This window comes from Nothobranchius furzeri, chromosome 16 (assembly GCF_043380555.1).
Source record: "Nothobranchius furzeri strain GRZ-AD chromosome 16, NfurGRZ-RIMD1, whole genome shotgun sequence".
Classification (NCBI taxonomy): Eukaryota; Metazoa; Chordata; class Actinopteri; order Cyprinodontiformes; family Nothobranchiidae; genus Nothobranchius; species Nothobranchius furzeri.
In genome coordinates this window covers 55,746,662-55,766,340 of record NC_091756.1, presented here as the reverse complement: position 1 = coordinate 55,766,340, position 19,679 = coordinate 55,746,662, and the positions used below count along the sequence as shown (strand labels likewise).

General features: G+C 46.5%; 1 protein-coding gene across 1 annotated transcript in view; it reads left to right on the top strand.

Annotated features, from left to right (window-relative positions):
- lonp1 (lon peptidase 1, mitochondrial) overlaps nt 1-19,679 on the top strand; it is a 37,125-nt gene that overhangs the window by 5,484 nt on the left and 11,962 nt on the right. Inside the window, exons 2-16 of the mRNA XM_054749582.2 lie at nt 7,598-7,686; nt 8,567-8,686; nt 8,763-8,928; nt 9,137-9,250; nt 9,343-9,404; nt 10,235-10,364; nt 11,070-11,153; nt 11,238-11,306; nt 11,433-11,584; nt 11,818-11,956; nt 12,037-12,215; nt 15,366-15,453; nt 18,156-18,278; nt 18,387-18,503; nt 18,799-18,939. Of these exons, the coding sequence (XP_054605557.1) occupies nt 7,598-7,686; nt 8,567-8,686; nt 8,763-8,928; nt 9,137-9,250; nt 9,343-9,404; nt 10,235-10,364; nt 11,070-11,153; nt 11,238-11,306; nt 11,433-11,584; nt 11,818-11,956; nt 12,037-12,215; nt 15,366-15,453; nt 18,156-18,278; nt 18,387-18,503; nt 18,799-18,939 (1,773 nt within the window). The remainder of the gene's footprint in view (nt 1-7,597; nt 7,687-8,566; nt 8,687-8,762; nt 8,929-9,136; nt 9,251-9,342; nt 9,405-10,234; nt 10,365-11,069; nt 11,154-11,237; nt 11,307-11,432; nt 11,585-11,817; nt 11,957-12,036; nt 12,216-15,365; nt 15,454-18,155; nt 18,279-18,386; nt 18,504-18,798; nt 18,940-19,679) is intronic.

Sequence of the window (19,679 nt, the reverse complement as noted above, 5' to 3'; positions counted from 1 at the left end):
TACATGTGTATCTAGATTTGTACATGCATATCTAGATTTGTACATGCGTATCTAGATTTGTGCGTGTGTATCTAGATTTGTGCGTGTGTATCTAGATTTGTACATGCGTATCTAGATTTGTACATGTGTATCTAGATTTGTACATGCATATCTAGATTTGTACATGCGTATCTAGATTTGTGCGTGTGTATCTAGATTTGTGCGTGTGTATCTAGATTTGTACATGTGTATCTAGATTTGTACATGCATATCTAGATTTGTACATGTGTATCTAGATTTGTACATGTGTATCTAGATTTGTACATGCATATCTAGATTTGTACATGCGTATCTAGATTTGTACATGCGTATCTAGATTTGTACATGTGTATCTAGATTTGTGCGTGTGTGGTGTGTATCTAAATGTGTGTGTGTGTGTGATTTGCAACTTGTGTTTACATTTTCGCGTGTAACTTCAGCTCCTACACATACAAATCATTGAAAACACACACAAATCACCTGGTTAACACGGACAACACTACATTACACACAGATCAGTTTAGATTTGTGTGTACATGGTGCATTTGAATGCTGGGTGGAAGCTGGGAAAATTGAATTTCCTTTGGAATTAGTCTAAATTTGTGTTGACGGGACAAATATGTTTTTCTATGGAAAAATAGAGTATCTCAGGATCCTGAAGTTCTAAAAGATAAACCTACATTTAATTTTTAATCACTAAAATTGTTTTAGAGATATATGTGTTTATGAGCCATGAAAACGTAGTCAAGGACCAATAAGTGGCAGAGTAATTCTCTGACTGGAAAAAGCAGGCTTCAAACTGGGAGAAGGCACAAGAAGATGGTGCAGCGTCCTGGTGATCTTTCCTCTGAAGTAAGTAAAAGTTAATCCAGCGTGCTTTGCAGTGAGGTCATAATGAGACGGCTATTATTTTAGACCATTTCAGGTGTTTTATAGGTCTGAAAAGTTTACACACTGTCCCCAGACAAGGAAGTGCCTCTTGGGCCAGTTTATGTGTGCGCACAATAATATGTAAACTGCCCCAGTGTCATTGTGCAAACTGGCCCGAGAAGCGTTTCCTTGTCTGGTGAATGCTGGGAGTTGTGGTCTGACTTGTTCAGTGAATTTTTTTTGTCCTTCATCATAGTTTATGATAGCCTGGCAAGCCAGACTAAACACCAATTACATTTTAACAGGCATGTCAATAGAGTTGTGCAATGAAGTTTCTAAATGATTTAAAACCATTTTTATTAGGTGGATTTTAAAGAGGCTGTAAGCTAACCAAGCAAAACCACAATGCTAAGCAGCGTTTTTGCCCTTGGTGTAATCTGAACAAATTCAAATGCAAGTCTGGCGATGCAACCAAATCATTCATTCTATTCATCTTAAAGAGCACAAACACTATAGAGCTCCGGACCCCACGTGACTCTCAGTTAGTGGACGCCATTTTGGCATGCAAAAAAGGTAAACAAACACAGATGTAACCATGAACATGAACGGGATCCGCTTGGATTTTACGTTGTCGGAGTTTACTTCACACTTTAAAACAGAAGAAATCGTTTTATATAGTCAGAAATTAAATAGACTAAACATCTCCGACCCTTACCGTGCCCCTGGGATACTTTTTAAAAACGCCAGAAGATGTCGGAGCGGACTTCTTACCGGCACAACACCGGACCTGGCCGGAGGAGCTGGGGAGAAGGTCTGGGTCTCTCGACTCTACTGCCCGCTCCGACGCCAGAAGCTGTCGGAGCGGGCTTCTTACCGGCACAACACCGGACCTGACTGGGGAACCCCTTGGGATTTACCCGGAGGAGCTGGCTCCGGCGGCTGGGGAGAGGGAAGTCACGCTACTGCCCCCGCAACCCGACTCCGGATACGCGGATGAAAATGGATGGATGGACGGACAAATAACAGATTTACAAGTAAGTAGTCTCGGTGTGTGATCTGACAATTGATCAACCATTGCTTAAAAATTAAATACAGCTTAGCCGGTTAATTGCTGTGATCATAAAACACGTAAACAGCAGCACGCAGAACTCACGAGGCAACGTTTTACGTGATGTTTACTTGTTGCTATGAGTAATAAGACAGAAAAAGCCACGCCAAAATAAGTTTAGGAAGCCCACTAAGAATCGTAATAAAAGCATTTAAAATTAATACCATACACAGTTGAGGAAACGTTGGTTTAAGTACCTGATATGAAGCGGTCGCTGCATAAGCGAAAACCTTTACTCTCGGGATCCCACAGTTTCATTTTCGCCCGGTCACTAGCGCGTTTTATTACAATGATCCAACGTTTGCGGCGCTCCGGATCTTGGGGAATCCTGCAGATGGCTCATTCCTTGTCGTCCGCGTCTGTTCTGCATCCTGGGGCACAACAGGAATCTACCATATTTCCCGTTTGATTGAGTTTTCTGACAATAACAAATAGTCCAGCTGCCGGCTTCTGCATGCCAATATGGCGCCGTTTCGATTTGAACTGTTGCATGCTGGGAAAAGTGACGTCAACTCCCGGAGCTCTATTCTCTATTCATATCTATGTTCACAACAGCTTGTAATGGCTAACGTAGCTTTGCTCACACAGACGCTAGCACCTGCTAACACATCAATGGGGACAGTGCATCAATCGGCCATCCCTATAAAACGTCTGAAATGGTAAAGTAATAGCTCTCTCATTATAACCAGACTTCAAAGTGTGAAAGTTTAACTTTTACTTCAAAGGAAAGATCACCATAGGGAGCCTAAGTCTCCTCCCTTTCTGGTCGGCTCCTGGGTCCCCAGAAGAAGGGAAAAATGAATGCAAGTCAACGGGGCTAAAATAACTATTTTCTAATTTGGCCTTACGCCCTGGATCACACATATGTTGTACTGCTATTTAAATGAAAACTAATGATGGGTGTTTCGACCACGCCTGTCACGTACTTTGAGATGTATCAGCTTGGAAAAGGTCGTAATTAGCATGACTACATCAGCGTGTCACACATGTGACGTCACCACATCTCCTCTCCTCTAGCGTAGCTGCTACTCGCCAGATGACCAGATTTACAGTGGTTCTTTCCTCCTGAATGAAGGATTTGAAGTTCGCTGAACTTACAGCCATTTTCCCTCTGTTTTTCTCTGTGTCTGGTTCGATGACGTCACTTTTGTGAAGCGCATTTGTACTCCTGGACTTATTTTCACACTAAACCTAAAAGAGCGTTTACCCCCCGTTCGAAAAATAAGCAAGTTCTAGGTATAAAAATGTGTCTTTAAAATTCACAGGCATCATATGTGAAATCTATGCCACATGACAAGTGGAACTAGAAAAGAGCGTTTTAGCACCATTGACTTGCATTCTTTCTTTTTTTTCATTCTTCCGGGGTCCAAAAGTAAATGGGTGTGACTTAGGCGCCCTATGACTCTGTGCCATCTTTTTGTGCCTTCTCTCCTTTTGAAGCCTGCTTTTGTCCAGTCAGAGAATTACTCTGCCATTTATTGTCATCTCTTATAACCCTTTCACTATGTTTTCATGGCTCACAAACACATATGTCTAAATAAACAATTTTAGATGATAAAAAATTAAATGTAGGTCTACAGGATCCTGACATACTCTATTTTTCCACAGAAAAACATATTTGTCCCGTCAACACAAGTTTAGACTAAATCCAAAGGAAATTTGGATTTCCCAGCTTCCACCCAGCATTCAAACGCACCACGTACGCACAAATGTTTCAGGTGTGAAAAGAGTCTCAAAAGGATTTTTGTACTTGTAAACAGATATGTGTGTAATGTAGTTTTGTCCGTGTTTACCAGGTGATGTGTGTGTGTGTGTGTGTGTGTGTGTGTGTGTGTGTGTGTGTGTGTGTTGTGTATTCAATGATTTGTGTCTGTAGGAGCTGAAGTTGCGCAGGAAAATGTAAACACAAGTTACAAATCAAGAGTTACACACACACACATACACACACACACAAACCGAGATACACACGCACACACAAATCGAGACACGCACGCACAAATCGAGACACGCACGCACAAATCGAGATGCGCACGCACAAATCGAGATACACACGCACAAATCTAGACACACACACGCACAAATCTAGACACACACGCACAAATCTAGACACACACACGCACAAATCGAGACACGCACGCACAAATCGAGACACGCACGCACAAATCGAGATGCGCACGCACAAATCGAGATACACACGCACAAATCTAGACACACACACGCACAAATCTAGACACACACACGCACAAATCTAGACACACACACGCACAAATCGAGACACGCACGCACAAATCGAGACACGCACGCACAAGTCGAGACATGCACGCACAAGTCGAGACACACACGGACGAATCGAGACACGCACGCACGAATCGAGACACGCACGCACGAATCGAGACACGCACGCACAAATCGAGACACGCACACGCACAAATCGAAAAACACACACACACGCACAAATCGAAAAACACACACACAAGTCTAAACACGCACGCACGCACAAATCTAGACACGCACGCACGAATCGAGACACACACACACGCACAAATCGAGAAACACATACACAAATCGAAAAACACACACACACGCACAAATCGAGACACAAACACACACGCACAAATCGAGACACACACACACAAGTCTAGACATGCACGCACGCACAAGTCTAGACACGCACGCACGCACAAGTCTAGACACGCACGCACGAATCGAGACACGCACGCACGAATCGAGACACGCACACACGAATCGAGACACGCACGCACAAATCGAGACACACACACACGCACAAATCGAAAAACACACACACACGCACAAATCGAAAAACACACACACACGCACAAATCGAGACACACACACACAAGTCTAAACACGCACGCACGCACAAATCTAGACACGCACGCACGAATCGAGACACACACACACGCACAAATCGAGAAACACATACACAAATCGAAAAACACACACACACGCACAAATCGAGACACACACACACACGCACAAATCGAGACACACACACACAAGTCTAGACATGCACGCACACACAAGTCTAGACACGCACGCACGCACAAGTCTAGACACGCACGCACGAATCGAGACACGCACACACGAATCGAGACACGCACGCACAAATCGAGACACACACACACGCACAAATCGAAAAACACACACACACGCACAAATCGAAAAACACACACACACGCACAAATCGAGACACACACACACAAGTCTAAACACGCACGCACGCACAAATCTAGACACGCACGCACGAATCGAGACACACACACACGCACAAATCGAGAAACACATACACAAATCGAAAAACACACACACACGCACAAATCGAGACACACACACACAAGTCTAAACATGCACGCACGCACAAATCTAGACACGCACGCACGAATCGAGACACACACACACGCACAAATCGAGAAACACATACACAAATCGAAAAACACACACACACGCACAAATCGAGACACACACACACAAGTCTAGACATGCACGCACACACAAGTCTAGACACGCACGCACGCACAAGTCTAGACACGCACGCACGAATCGAGACACGCACACACGAATCGAGACACGCACGCACAAATCGAGACACACACACACGCACAAATCGAAAAACACACACACACGCACAAATCGAAAAACACACACACACGCACAAATCGAGACACACACACACAAGTCTAAACACGCACGCACGCACAAATCTAGACACGCACGCACGAATCGAGACACACACACACGCACAAATCGAGAAACACATACACAAATCGAAAAACACACACACACGCACAAATCGAGACACACACACACAAGTCTAAACATGCACGCACGCACAAATCTAGACACGCACGCACGAATCGAGACACACACACACGCACAAATCGAGAAACACATACACAAATCGAAAAACACACACACACGCACAAATCGAGACACACACACACACGCACAAATCGAGACACACACACACAAGTCTAGACATGCACGCACGCACAAGTCTAGACACGCACGCACGCACAAGTCTAGACACGCACGCACGAATCGAGACACACACACACACGCACAAATCGAGAAACACACACACACGCACAAATTGAGACATACACACACAAGTCTAAACACGCACAAGTCTAGACACGCACGCACGCACAAATCTAGACACGCACGCACGCACAAATCTAGACACGCACGCACGAATCGAGACACACACGCACGCACAAATCGAGAAACACATACACAAATCAAAAAACACACACACACGCACAAATCGAGACACACACACACACGCACAAATCGAGACACACACACATGCACAAATCGAGACACACACACATGCACAAATCGAGACACACACACACAAGTCTAGACATGCACGCACGCACAAGTCTAGACACGCACGCACGCACAAGTCTAGACACGCACGCACGCACAAGTCTAGACACGCACGCACGCACAAGTCTAGACACGCACAAGTCTAGACACGCACGCACGCACAAGTCTTTAGAAAGTTTTTCCTCCCCATACAGCTGCACCAGTTCCTAACTGTAGCTTATAATAAACAGAAAAGGGTCACGAGGGATACGTCATTATGAACCACAAACACCTGGTTAGTTAGATTCTGAATAACTCAATAACTCGGAACAAACAGGCTGTTGGATAATAATAATCTATTGGGAGAATGATCTAACAGTTAGACCTAGGAGCTAGTTTCTTATTTTAATCCAGGTAGTTATGGGTGTGCTGGACTGTAAAAGGTTTTTATTTGAATGTGGCATGCTGCCTTTTCCTTTACGGAGACATTTATTGTGTTATTCCTGGTGACTAAATCAGTTACGGAGCTGCCAGACTCACATTTGTTCTGGAAATGGTTTAAAATTCAGTTCGAGTTAATTGTGAGTAACACATGAACATCCAGCTCAGGCCCTAGGCTCCAAGTTCAGCTGCTTTAACATGGTGGTGCTGATTATTAAGTGCAGAAGCATTTTTACTTCACTTTGACATAAAGTCCAGAAATGGACTCAAATAATGAAATGCTGAAATCTGTTGAGTGGTTTGAACTCTTGAGGCGTAGACTAGACTAGCTAGCGCTGCGTGGGATGGAAATTAATTTTACGGTCCAGATAAGAACTTCTGACGCGTTCCTGTTGATTCTAATACGATCTGGATCGATTCACTGTGATGTCGCCCTCCTCTTAACACCACCTAAACATGTTTAATGCTCCTCGTCCAAGTCATTATTCACCAGTAATCACTCTCATGTCTTTAAATCTGATTTCTGACCTCACAGAGAGGAACATTAGCATCTATTAGCATATTTATACGAAGGTATTTCAGTGGGAGGAGTCTGGCATGCCCTCACCTATTCCACGTTGATCAGAATAAACGTAGAACATGTGTTAGGATCTGTCTTCTAGAAGGAGATCTTTGTAGACAACCACATCCTTCACCAGCTGCTTTTCCTGTTGATATCAAGATGTAGTGACGTTTCTAAATGACCTTATCTAGAGTGAGACAGAAGGTGCCCGACGCTTCCGTCCATGTGTGGAGCTGGTTGTGAGTGGTGTGACTCCATCTTCCCTCTAGGTCAAGAACAAAGCCCTGATGGAGCTGTTGAGGAGGAAGGTGCGTCTTGCCCAGCCGTATGCTGGAGTCTTTATGAAGAAGGATGATAAGTAAGTGTGAAAAGCCACTGCTCCTCTAATCAAATCAAATCAACTTTATTTATAAAGCACTTTTCTTACAAAAAATGCAACCCAAAGTGCTTTACAGATTAAAATGGCCCCATAGATCCCACATTCCCATCCCAGCCCCCCTTCCCCAAGTATAAAACAATTAAAAATTACAGTTCCCCTCCCGCACCCAACTTCCAAAAGTGGACATACAATCACCCGCACACTCGTCCATGCACACACACACACACACACACACACTCGTGAACACCAGAGTAAACAATAGGCTGAGTTCAGATGGGTCAGGTAATGAACGACACATCATCAGCGGAGCCATCTGCCCTGGCAGCAACAGATCCACGGCAGCAGCCAAGACACCGGCCCGTGACGCCCAGTGGCGTAGGGCAGAAACCCCCACCAGTGCCCGGGCACTACCCGGGGAGCGCCCCGGCCGCCGCCGCCCCTGACCACCGGCCCCAAGGCAGAGGGCTCCGCAGAGGAAACACTGGAGGATTTAAGATATATAACATATAAAATAATAAAAGCCAATAATGATAAAAAGTAACTGATAAAAAGTGATTATAAAGATAGTAAAAGAAAACATAATCATGTAAAAACACTAAGATGCAGATAAAATGATAAAAAAAAATAAAAGAGATAAATATGTACTTATAGATAAATAGTGATCAGTTAAAAGCTAAGCTAAAAAGGTGGGTCTTGAGCCTATTCTTAAAAGCCTGGACGTTCCCCTCTAGTGTTTGGTGCTGGTCATCAAACGTTCTGCGACTCCCAGCAGAACGTTTGATGTGATGAACCTCTGCAGAAATGAAATGGTAATTTGAAGCTTGAGCGCTTTGGATAAACTCGTCCGTGTCTCCCACAGTAATGAGTCGGATGTGGTGGAATCCCTCGATGCCATTTATTCCACCGGCACCTTCGTGCAGATCCATGAGATGCAGGACTTGGGAGATAAGCTGAGGATGATCGTCATGGGTCACCGCAGGTTAGACGGTAACCAGAGTCTAAAATCCTGCTCGGCGTGTGTCCGTCTCTGCTATCTGTGCGCTTTGGTCCACCAGGATCCGGATCTCCAGACAGCTGGAGGTTGATGCTGAGGAGATGCTAACATCACCCGAGTGGTCAGAATCAGATCCAGACTCCATGTTGAAATCCGCGCCGAGACGCAAATCCAAACGCAGCCATAAGGATCCGCCGCGCTCTCTGACAGAGAAGCTGGAAAACAAGGTCCGTCTAATGCTTCCTTCATGCATTATAAAACTCTTCATGAGTATGGTTTTATCAGGTAGCTGCCATTTTCATCAACTGCACCAGATGGTAGCCCTCTGTTTCCTGGAGCTAGTAGTACGCAGCTTTATTCTGTCCATCCGTCTTCATTCTGTGTGATTTTCAGCTGTCGGCATCATTTGAAAAGCTAACGTAAACAACTGTTCAGGTTTCGGAGGCCCAGCTGGGCCCAGAGCTCCAGCCTCTGCCCTCCTCTGACATCCTGATGGTTGAGGTAGACAACGTTCAGCATGAGCAGTTCACCGTCACTGAGGAAGTCAAGGTGCACACGCACGCACGCACACACACACTGCTTTCTAATGCCACTGATCTGAGTCCAAGTGTCAGACTGTAAAACCGTCTGTTTTGTTTCAGGCGCTTACGGCGGAGATCGTGAAGACTATCAGAGACATTATTGCACTCAATCCTCTCTACAGGTAAAATCATCTGCTTGGGTTTGTGACAGGTCGGTAAACATCTAGTCAGGTCGCCTAGCAGGTTCAAATAAACTCCGCTGTGCATTATCATAACTAATGGTGTAAAAACGCCTTTCCCACTGGCAGGAAACAAATGGGCCATTCCCATCTGTACCGGGTCGGCCCGGGCCGGGTAGCCCCAGTCGGCCCCAGCCTGGCCCGGTTGATTCCACACATCCTTGCCTTAAGCCCATGTGGGCTGATTCTACCCACCAATCAGAGGCTTGCTCTAATGGAAGGTGTGAATTTGCTGTCAGCAGTGGGTGTGTTGGCCCTGGTCGGCCTGAAGCAGACCCCCTCGAGAAGAGGGCTTAGAATGAGCCTTGGTTGGCCCGGAAAAATACCAGGCCACCCAGATGTGTAAACAACCTACGCTGCCTGGCCCGGGCCGACCCGGTACAGATGGGAATGGCCCAAGAGTAGTTTGCTGTGGAATGACTTCCAGGTAGTCACAACAAGCTTGTAAAATCTTGGACCGAGACCTTGTGTCGGAGGGTTCGGTCAACTTCTTCCTTTAAAGTCAGATGGAATGACACTTGTTAGGAAACCATTTGCTGCTCCTGCTTTAGGAAGCCAGTAAAACCTGCAGTGATTTATAACAGCAGCGTTTTAATGTGTGAATGAATACATCAAGCCTCATTTTGGTGTTTTCTGTTCAGTTAGTCTCAGTTGTTCTGAATGTGCTGAAGGCCGATCTGATCCATAAAGGCAGCATAATTGTTTGTAGGTAAAACAAGGAGCTGTGCTTAGTTTGTCTTTGGTGTGAGTTTGTGTGTGTGTGTGTGTGCCAGGGAGTCGGTCCTTCAGATGATGCAGGCTGGTCAGAGAGTGGTGGATAACCCCATCTACCTGAGCGACATGGGGGCGGCGCTGACGGGAGCAGAGTCACACGAACTGCAGGACGTCCTGGAGGAGACCAATGTGAGCCTCGCTAACGTTCAACTAGCTGCTTCGTTCATGTAGCCATCCTCTTGTTCCCCATCAGTTCTCGGTGAAGAAGAGCTGCTGCCACCAGATGGCAGTAACGTGCGTGGTGGTTCTTCATTTTTACAGTAGCGGAACCTTTGTGGCATAAAAAAGCTCTAAGTGACCCTGTGGGTGCCTCTGCTGTTGTGTTTTATTTAGAAAGGGTCATTCCTGCACCCGTCTGGCCTGTTGGAAGATGAGATTTGATGTGGCTCATCAGGAACCGTGCGGTTTTACTCCATGAACACGGAGAACTTCTGATGTTCTGCACTAACAGAAAACGTTTTTGCAGGTTCCAAACTCCAGGTTCTGGCTGGGCTTTTCAGGGTTAAAAAGAATAAAACATGTCAACTAAAGGGAAATCTTCCAAATTTATGTTTTGACATTGGAGACGAGGTTCTCTTGAATTAAAAAGTTTATTCAGAAATTGTTTGTATATATATATTTTTTACCTTAGTTTTATTCCAACCACACCAGCTTGTTTTGAGTCTTTCATGCCAGAACCAGTCCACATGTTTTATTCTGGTCTGAAGAACACCAGCTGTGGTTCTGAAAGAATAAATAAATGTCTCTAAAACAGGGATGCTGTGGAGTTTATTGAATCTTCAAAATGTTCATCCTTAAACATCCACTGGAAAGTTTTGTTCCTTCTCTCTGCAGATCCCAAAGCGTCTCTACAAAGCCCTGTCTCTGCTGAAGAAGGAGTATGAACTGAGCAAACTGCAGCAGCGCCTAGGTCGTGAGGTCAGAGGTCATGGTTGGATGGATGATCATGACTGTCTTCGCTCTCTTCACTACCTCCAGTAACTTCTCTGTTTCTGCTCCCAGGTGGAGGAGAAGATCAAGCAGACCCACAGGAAATACCTGCTCCAAGAGCAGCTTAAGATCATCAAGAAGGTAACACGTCCTTTCCAGCATGGCTGGAAATTCCCCCCACAGGGGGTTTGTCTCTGACCTCATCCTGTGGTGAACACCAGGGTCAGCGGTTTGTTCTGTGCTCATCTGAGCTCCGTGTGCTTCCAGGAGTTGGGTCTGGAAAAGGACGACAAAGAAGCTATTGAGGAAAAGTTTAGAGAGCGACTCAAAGACAGGACTGTTCCTCAGCACATAATGGATGTTATCAACGAAGAACTCAACAAACTGGGGCTGCTGGACAACCACTCCTCCGAGTTCAAGTGTGTCCTTTGTTTTTATTGGTGTGGGGGGGGTGCTTTGATCTCCCTCTTAATGCTGTTGTGTTTAGAAATGTCCGAATGACATTTATTATAGCTGCGAAACAGACTTGGATGAGCTCTGTTTGTCCTACTCTGTTAAAAACCCACATCTGTCCAGATGTTGCCATTAATCTGGTGTTCCTAAACGTGGAGATGTCACATGACATGACTGATTTCCTTATTGTTTTTTTCAGTGTTACCCGAAACTACCTGGACTGGCTGACCAGCATCCCCTGGGGCACAAACAGTGAAGAAAACCTCTCCCTCGAGAGAGCACGAGAAGTTCTTGAAGAAGACCATTATGGGATGGATGATGTTAAAAAACGCATACTGGTGAGTCACATAGGCCAGCCTGAAGTAGCTCCTCCGTTGTCCTGCAGACAAACTCGGAATCTCGTTCTGTCATCCTGCAGGAGTTCATCGCAGTGAGCCAGCTCAGAGGCTCCACCCAGGGGAAGATCCTATGTTTCTATGGTCCTCCTGGCGTAGGGAAGACCTCCATTGCGCGCTCCATAGCCAGAGCGCTGAACAGACAGTACTTCAGGTTCAGTGTGGGAGGCATGACGGATGTCGCCGAGATCAAAGGACACAGGTTTGTCTGTTTTACTGCTTCTTAGCTTCAGCTGAGCTCCGTGTAGCAGTGGGGATGAGAGTCTGAGAGCCGATCAAACCTTTTTAAAAAAAACTTCCAGCTCCTCAGTTTAGCTCCACATTGATGCAGTCAGATGAGGTGGCCTCTACCAGAGATGTGGGAGCTTGAGTATGCAGTAGCTGTTGCTAAAGCTGTGCTGCACAAATCTCTCTGAGGTCTGATGGACGCACACACACACACACACACACACACACACACACACACACACACACACACACACACACACACACACACACACACACACGCACACACGTACACACGTGCCCTGATGACCACTGGAACCACTGAGTTCTTGGCTTTCTTCTTTGAGTCCTTTTTCAGTCCTGGATGTTTCTCATGTTGCTTTTGTCTGATGTTTCCGTTTCCTGGGATCTCTATATCCATCACCGCCGCCTTGTTCTGTAGCTCATCGACCACCACCATGACCAGTTGGATGGCGTTCTAGTCTGGACCTAGAAATCCTACAGTATCGTAGTTCTGGTAGCTCTTCTAGAGTTCATATTGATGTAGTTTGAACCACCTTACTGGTTTCTGACTGGTTTATATTGTAGGGTTTGGGAAATTGAGTGCTTTAAGAGCTCAATATATATTACCTCTACTTATGACCAATGAGCTGTGATACTCTATCTAAATATAGAATGTCAACCCTGCTTGATCTTTACGGTGTTAACCAGAAGATTCTAGGATTCTTTATTTATTAAGGGATTGTCAGGTTTATAAAAGTAAGAATTTATTTTACCAACAATTAAAACATGTCCCAAAAACCAGTTTCCTTGTCCGGGGATCGGACCGCCAAGGCTCCCGCCTCGGTCTGCCACCCGATCCACACTGCACTGGACCCTTCATGTTCCTCCTGTGGGTGGTGGGTCCACAGTTGGATGAGCCCATGTATACGGTTCGGGCTGTGCCCGGCCTGGCCCCATGGGCGAAAGCCCGGCCACCAGGCGCTCGCTCACGGCCCCAACCCCAGGCCTGGCTCCAGGTTGGGACCCTGGTAACCCTCCGGGCCGGGTACTCCCGACTCTTCGATTGTACATCCATGAAAGATCCTCTGAACCATTCTTTGTCTCACCCTTCACCTAAGACCAATTAGTCATGGGAGACCCTACCAGGGCACAAAGTGCCCCAGACAACATAGCTCCTAGGATCATTAGGGCACTCAAACTCCTCCACCACGATAAGGTGACTGTTCAAGGGTGGTGGTGAGTTGGATCAGATGGCAAGGGAAGATGCCGCGTTGACCTGGCAGACCCAAACGCATAGCGAGGGTCTGCTGGGAACGCCTGGCAGAAGAACCCGTCAAGACGGTCTTCAACTCCCACCTCCGGCAGAGCTTTGACCACGTCCCAAGAGCAGTGGGGGACATTGACTCCGAGTGGGCCTTGTTCCACTCTGGGATTGTTGAGGCGGTTGTTGCTAGCTGTGGTCGCAAGGTGGCCGGTGCCAGTCGTGGTGGCAACCCCCGTACCCGCTGGTGGACACCAGAGGTTTGGGGAGCCGTCAGTGGGTCTGTGGGTCTCCGGAGGCAGCAGACAGGTACCGAATAGCCAAGCGGGGTGCAGCAGTGGCAGTTGCCGAGGCAAAATCTCGGGCGTGGGAGGAGTTTGGTGAGGCCATGGAGGAAGACTATTGATCGGCTCCAAAGAGGTTATGGCAAACTGTCCGGCGCCTCAGGAGAGGAAGGCAGCAACTCGCTCATACTGTTTACAGTGGGGATGGGGAGCTGCTGACGTCAACTGGGGCTATAGTCGGATGGTGGAAGGAATACTTTGAGGAGCTCCTCAATCCCACCTACGTGCATTCCGAGGAGGAACCAGAGCCGGGAGACCTGGGGATGGACTGTCCAATCTCGGGGGCAGAAGTTGCTGAGGTAGTCAAACAACTACACAGCGGCGGAGCCCCGAGGGCAGATTAGATTCGTCCTGGGTATCTCAAGGCTATGGATGTTGTAGGGCTGTCATGGTTGACACGTCTCTGCAACATTGCGTGGTCATCGGGGGCAGTTCCTGTGGAGTGGCAGACCGGGGTGGTGGTCCCCATCTTTAAGAAGGGTGACCGGAGGGTGTGTTCCAACTATAGGGGGATCACACTCCTCAGCCTCCCTGGAAAGGTCTACCCCAAGGAACTGGAGAGGAGGGTCCGATCGATAGTTGAATCTCAGATTGAAGAGGAGCAATGTGGTTTTCGTCCTGGCCGTGGAACTGTGGACCAGCTCTATACCCTTGCAAGGGTGATGGAGGGGGCATGGGAGTTTGCCCAACCAATCTACATGTGTTTTGTGGATTTGGAGAAGGCTTATGACCGTGTCCCCACGGGCACCCTGGGGGGACGCTCCAGGAGTATGGGGTGGGTGGCTTTCTGTTAAGGGCCATTCAGTCCCTTTACCAGAAGAGCGTGAGTTTGGTCCGCATAGCCGGTAGTAAGTCGGACCTGTTCCCGGTGAGGGTTGGACTCCGCCAAGGCTGCCCTTTGTCACCGGTTCTGAATGATGTGGTCCTCCTAGCTTCATCCAGCTTTGACCTTCAGCTCTTGCTGGGTAGGTTGCATTTTTGAGCTGCGAGGGTTAAGCATGAAGAATTCTGTAGGGCGATCAGGCCAAACAGCAGGAATCTTGACACCAAAATGACGAATATCCAAACATCTTCAGAATCCTCTACAGACAGTTGAGACAGGCAGATCAGGTTCCACTGTTTCCAGGAGTCCATGCTATACCCAGCTGGCTCTGTCCCAGAGGGGCCTCCGGGAGCCCCTTCTCCCATTCTCATCGTTGAAAAATGTTGTCAATCGCGTTGAGAGACCAACTGACCAGATCCATTTTTAATAATTTCCAGTTTCCAGAAAAAATGCAGAAAGCGCAGAGCACAAGCACACAGGACAGAGGGCCTTGGGAGGAGGAGGGAGGGAGAGGAGAAAAAAAGCGTCTGTACTCTCCAAGAGCCGGAAGAAGAAACCTATTTGTCCCGTTTGCCCTTGAGGCTTTGCATCATTGTGTCGTCTTCTGATTATGAATATGTTTGTTTTAATGATGAAACAATTTAAGCTAAAAGTGAAGATCTGTTTGAAAATGATGATTTGTCTGTGCGTTTCCAGGAGGACGTATGTTGGTGCGATGCCCGGCAAGATGATCCAGTGCTTGAAGAAAACAAAGACCGAGAACCCCCTGGTGCTGATCGATGAGGTTGGTGTTGCTCTCCTGCTTCCAGCGGTGTCTCCAGAAATCTAGATTACTGAACTTGGCTGTAAGCAGAAATAAAAGCTGTAGCGAGTTCTGCTGTTGTCCTGCAGGATGTACATGATTAGGGGGGATAATGGTCAGTGGGGAGACAGGACTCCTCGTTCCATCATCAGGTTACAACAACAAACCAAACATCCAATCCCTTCACCCAGTTCAGCTCCAAAAAATGAAATGATGTTCAGTCTAGAAGTGTAATTTAAAAACCGTGGGTTGCAGTGTGTGAACGTAATGAATAAATTAACAAACCCCACGACTCATCCTTTCACCAGTCTGAGACTGTCTCAGGATGCTGCTGGGCAGATCCCTCCATGCTGGCATGACCGATATGGTACCATGGGGTTGGAGCCCCAATCTGAGGTCAGCGTGGCCAATCTTATTGAATCTCTTAGAAATTATGACACACAGGCTCCGCGTCTTGGTCCACCACACTCCTTCCAAGACCCTGAAGGACCTTGAAGATTGAGCAGCAGGAGCTCAGGAGGTAGAGCAGATTGTCCTTTAATCAGAAAGTTGTAGGAATGATCCCAGCTCCTGGTAGAGAATTCTGCTGTTGTGTCCTTGGGCAAGACCCTTAACTCACCTTGCCTGCTGGTGGTGGTCGGAGGGACCGGTGGCACCTGTGCTCAGCTGCCTGGCCTCTGTCGATGTGCCCAGGGCAGCTATACAGTAATCCCTCTTTTATCGCGGTAGATGCGTTCCAGACCTGGCCGCGATAGGTGAAAATCCGCGAAGTAGGGACTCCCAGCATGCCCCTCGCGGGGATTCCCTCCACGTCGCACCTACGTCACAAACCGCGGCTATAAACGGAAGTCGCCTTTCCAGCTCACCACTCAGTCATCGTTTCTTCAGATTCATGATCAGAGTTTCCAACCTACCGATCAATCCAACGAACTGTCAGCTCATAGTAAGTTATCTTACTTACTTCTGGAAAGCCCGGCATTTCCGTGTCACTTCGTTGACGCTCGAACGCTCGGGGGTTTCCTAGATTAATCGTGAGCCGGCGTTTCACCGACGCTCTCACTTCCGCGTCTGTGAAACCACGCTCCCTACAAGCTCAAATCCCGAATCCAGCTGACCAATCTGACATACAGTACTATATTGAATTATCGTATGATCACATTCTCTTTTTGTGGGTAAAACTCAAGAAAAAAATTTTTTTTACTTGGTTTTTTATAGTTTTATTACAAAAAGTGCATTTTATGATGAAATTGATGAAAATAAACAGGAATTTCTTGACATTTCGCATAGAAAAATACCGCAAATCGGCGAATTTCCCTTGAATAAGGCTCCAAAAAAATCCACGAAGTCGTGAATCCGCGATAAACGAACCGCGAAGTAGCGAGGGATCACTGTAGCTACATTGTAGCTCATTACCACCAGTGGGTGAATGACTGACTGGGTTGTAAAGCACTTTGGGGGATTCTAGGACCCTAGAAGGTGCGACGGTGGCACAGGAGTTAAGAGCTCGCCCCGTAATCGGAAGGTTGCAGGTTCGAGCTCCGCTCAGTCTGTCGCTGTCGTTGTGTCCTTGGGCAAGACACTTAACCCACTTTGCCTGCTGGTGGTGGTCGGAGGGACCGGTGGCGCCAGTGCTCGGCAGCCTCGCCTCTGTCAGTGCGCCCCAGGGCAGCTGTGGCTACATTGTAGCTCATCCCCACCAGTGTGTGAATGTGTGTGTGAATGGGTGAATGACTGATTGTGTTGTAAAGCGCCTTGGGGGGTTCCATGACCCTAGAAGGCGCTATATCAAATACAGGCCATTTACCATTTACCATCTACATCGAATACCGGCCATTTACCATGGAATTTCAATTTAATTCAATTCAATTCAAGTTTATTTATATAGTGCCAGTCTCACGGCACTTCACATAATAACATTCCAATACAGGTCAGGTCATTAACCCAACCAGTAAAAAGTTTCCTATATAAGCATCAAGTCACTGACTAGTGCCAGCGTCTTTACAGAAATCCTCATACTAAGCAAGCATGCAGCGACAGTGGAGAGTAGGGATGTGTATTTTTGAGATTCTGGCGATACGATACATATCACGATACAGGGGAGATGATACGATATATCACGATGTATTGCGATACATTCAGTCAGACGTTACAAGCAATTTTTTTTACTGAATTTATTGTAAGAATGTTCAATAAACAGTCCAAACTGATACGTAACATGTTTAACATGAGATATCTGAACCATGATGGAGGGATTTACATTTCAGTGGTGGAAACAAAACCCGCTGCACACTGCTGCCAACTAGCGGGTGGCGATTGAATTGCGCAAAACGAAAAGAAAATACACAAATGTTTGCATGTAAATTCTTTCAGGAATTAGATACACGGCTTTGAATATCGATGTAATAGTCGCAGGAAAAAATATCACGATATATTGCCATATCGATATTTCCGATACACGGCTTTTGAATATCGATATAATATTGCTGAGAAAAATATCACGATCTATTGCCATATCGATATTTTCTTACATCCCTAGTGGAGAGTAAAACTTCCTTCATAAGTAGCCATCCGCCTTGAGTCACTGTGCATTATCAGCCTGTGATGTTCTGTTGTCATGGATGCTAAATGTGACCGTATAGAAGATTACTTCCCTTCCTGATCGGTCTGTGACCTTTCACTCTCAGGTGGATAAGATAGGTCGTGGTTACCAGGGTGATCCATCCTCTGCCCTGCTGGAGCTTTTGGACCCTGAACAGAATGCCAACTTCCTTGACCACTACCTGGATGTACCTGTCGATCTGTCAAAGGTAGGATGATAAACAAGTTCACTTTAGCTGAAAATGAAGTTTTATATGTACGTTCTCTTTTTGTTTAGGACTTATGTGTGCTGCTCACCAGTTGTGCTCTGTTTCCAGGTTTTGTTTATATGTACGGCCAATATTACTGACACCATTCCTGAGCCCCTCAGGGACCGGATGGAGATGATCAACGTCTCTGGGTATGTGGCCCAAGAGAAACTGGCCATCGCCGAGGTATGTCTGCGGTACATGACTGTAGAAAAAGACCTACAAGCTCTTCTGTTATTTCATCACTAGTTTGTGTGAAAATTCTAGTATTAAGTTTTTGTTCAAAGGTCATGTCTCAGTTGAACCAGGTACTTGTTCATCTCTGACCCAAATCTCAGACGTATCGTTTGTAGGACGTGTCTCCAGTCAGCATTTAGCTCTTCTAGAATACTATAGATATCTACAGAGCTGATTAGATGAACACATTTCTTCTAATCTAGTCGTGGTTTACATTTTTTTTTTCATTTGTGTGGGTGTGCAGCGTTACTTGGTCCCTCAGCTTCGTAAAGTCTGTGGCCTGACTGAAGAGAAGTCGTCGATCTCCTCTGAAGCCCTTGGCTTGCTCATCCGACAGTACTGCAGGGAGTCTGGAGTGAGGAACCTGCAGAAACAAATAGAAAAGGTAAAACACAACATTCTGCTTTGTTAACAGGAATAATCATCTTTAATAAATTCTCCTTCATTCATGCATGGTGCACAAATGTTTAAGAACTTAAATGTTAAGTTTATCATTTTCATTTATCCACGGGGGGGAGAGAGAGAGAGGGGGGGGGGGGGAGAGTTAGGACTCCTCCCTCCCTTTTAAAAGCATTTTTGCTTCTGAGGACATTATTGTGGTTGTAAAGCCACATGCTAGTAGTCCGGCCCCGGTGTGATCAACCAGTTTCTGCGGGAATGTGACGGCGGAACCGGTTCGCAGCGGCGCGAGTCTCTCCCCCCTCCCCGCGTATCTAATTGCGTCGCTCTTACGATTTTATAGACTTTTTTTAACGAGCTTAGGGCATGTCTGGACTGTGTAATAATCCGGGGCTTGGGTGAATCACTTTTGAAAAGTTCCTCACTGATGATTCTGACATGCTTGCGTTTAAGACGCTGCATCATCACTGCAGCACTCCCGTGCCATGCTAAAGCCTGGTTTATGCTTCTCTGTCAGCTCCGCAAGGGACAGACACGCACAGATTGACGGAAGCGTTTTGCTCTCATACTTCTCCGTCTCCTGGAGAGTGTTGCAAAGCAATTCCCCGGCAGGACAACAGAGGGCGTAGCGCTGTTCTGTGGTATCCTGTCATGTATCGGTCCAAGATCGTGTGTTTATATTGTGTTTTTTGTATATAAGAGACTTTTAACACGGACGTATTTGTC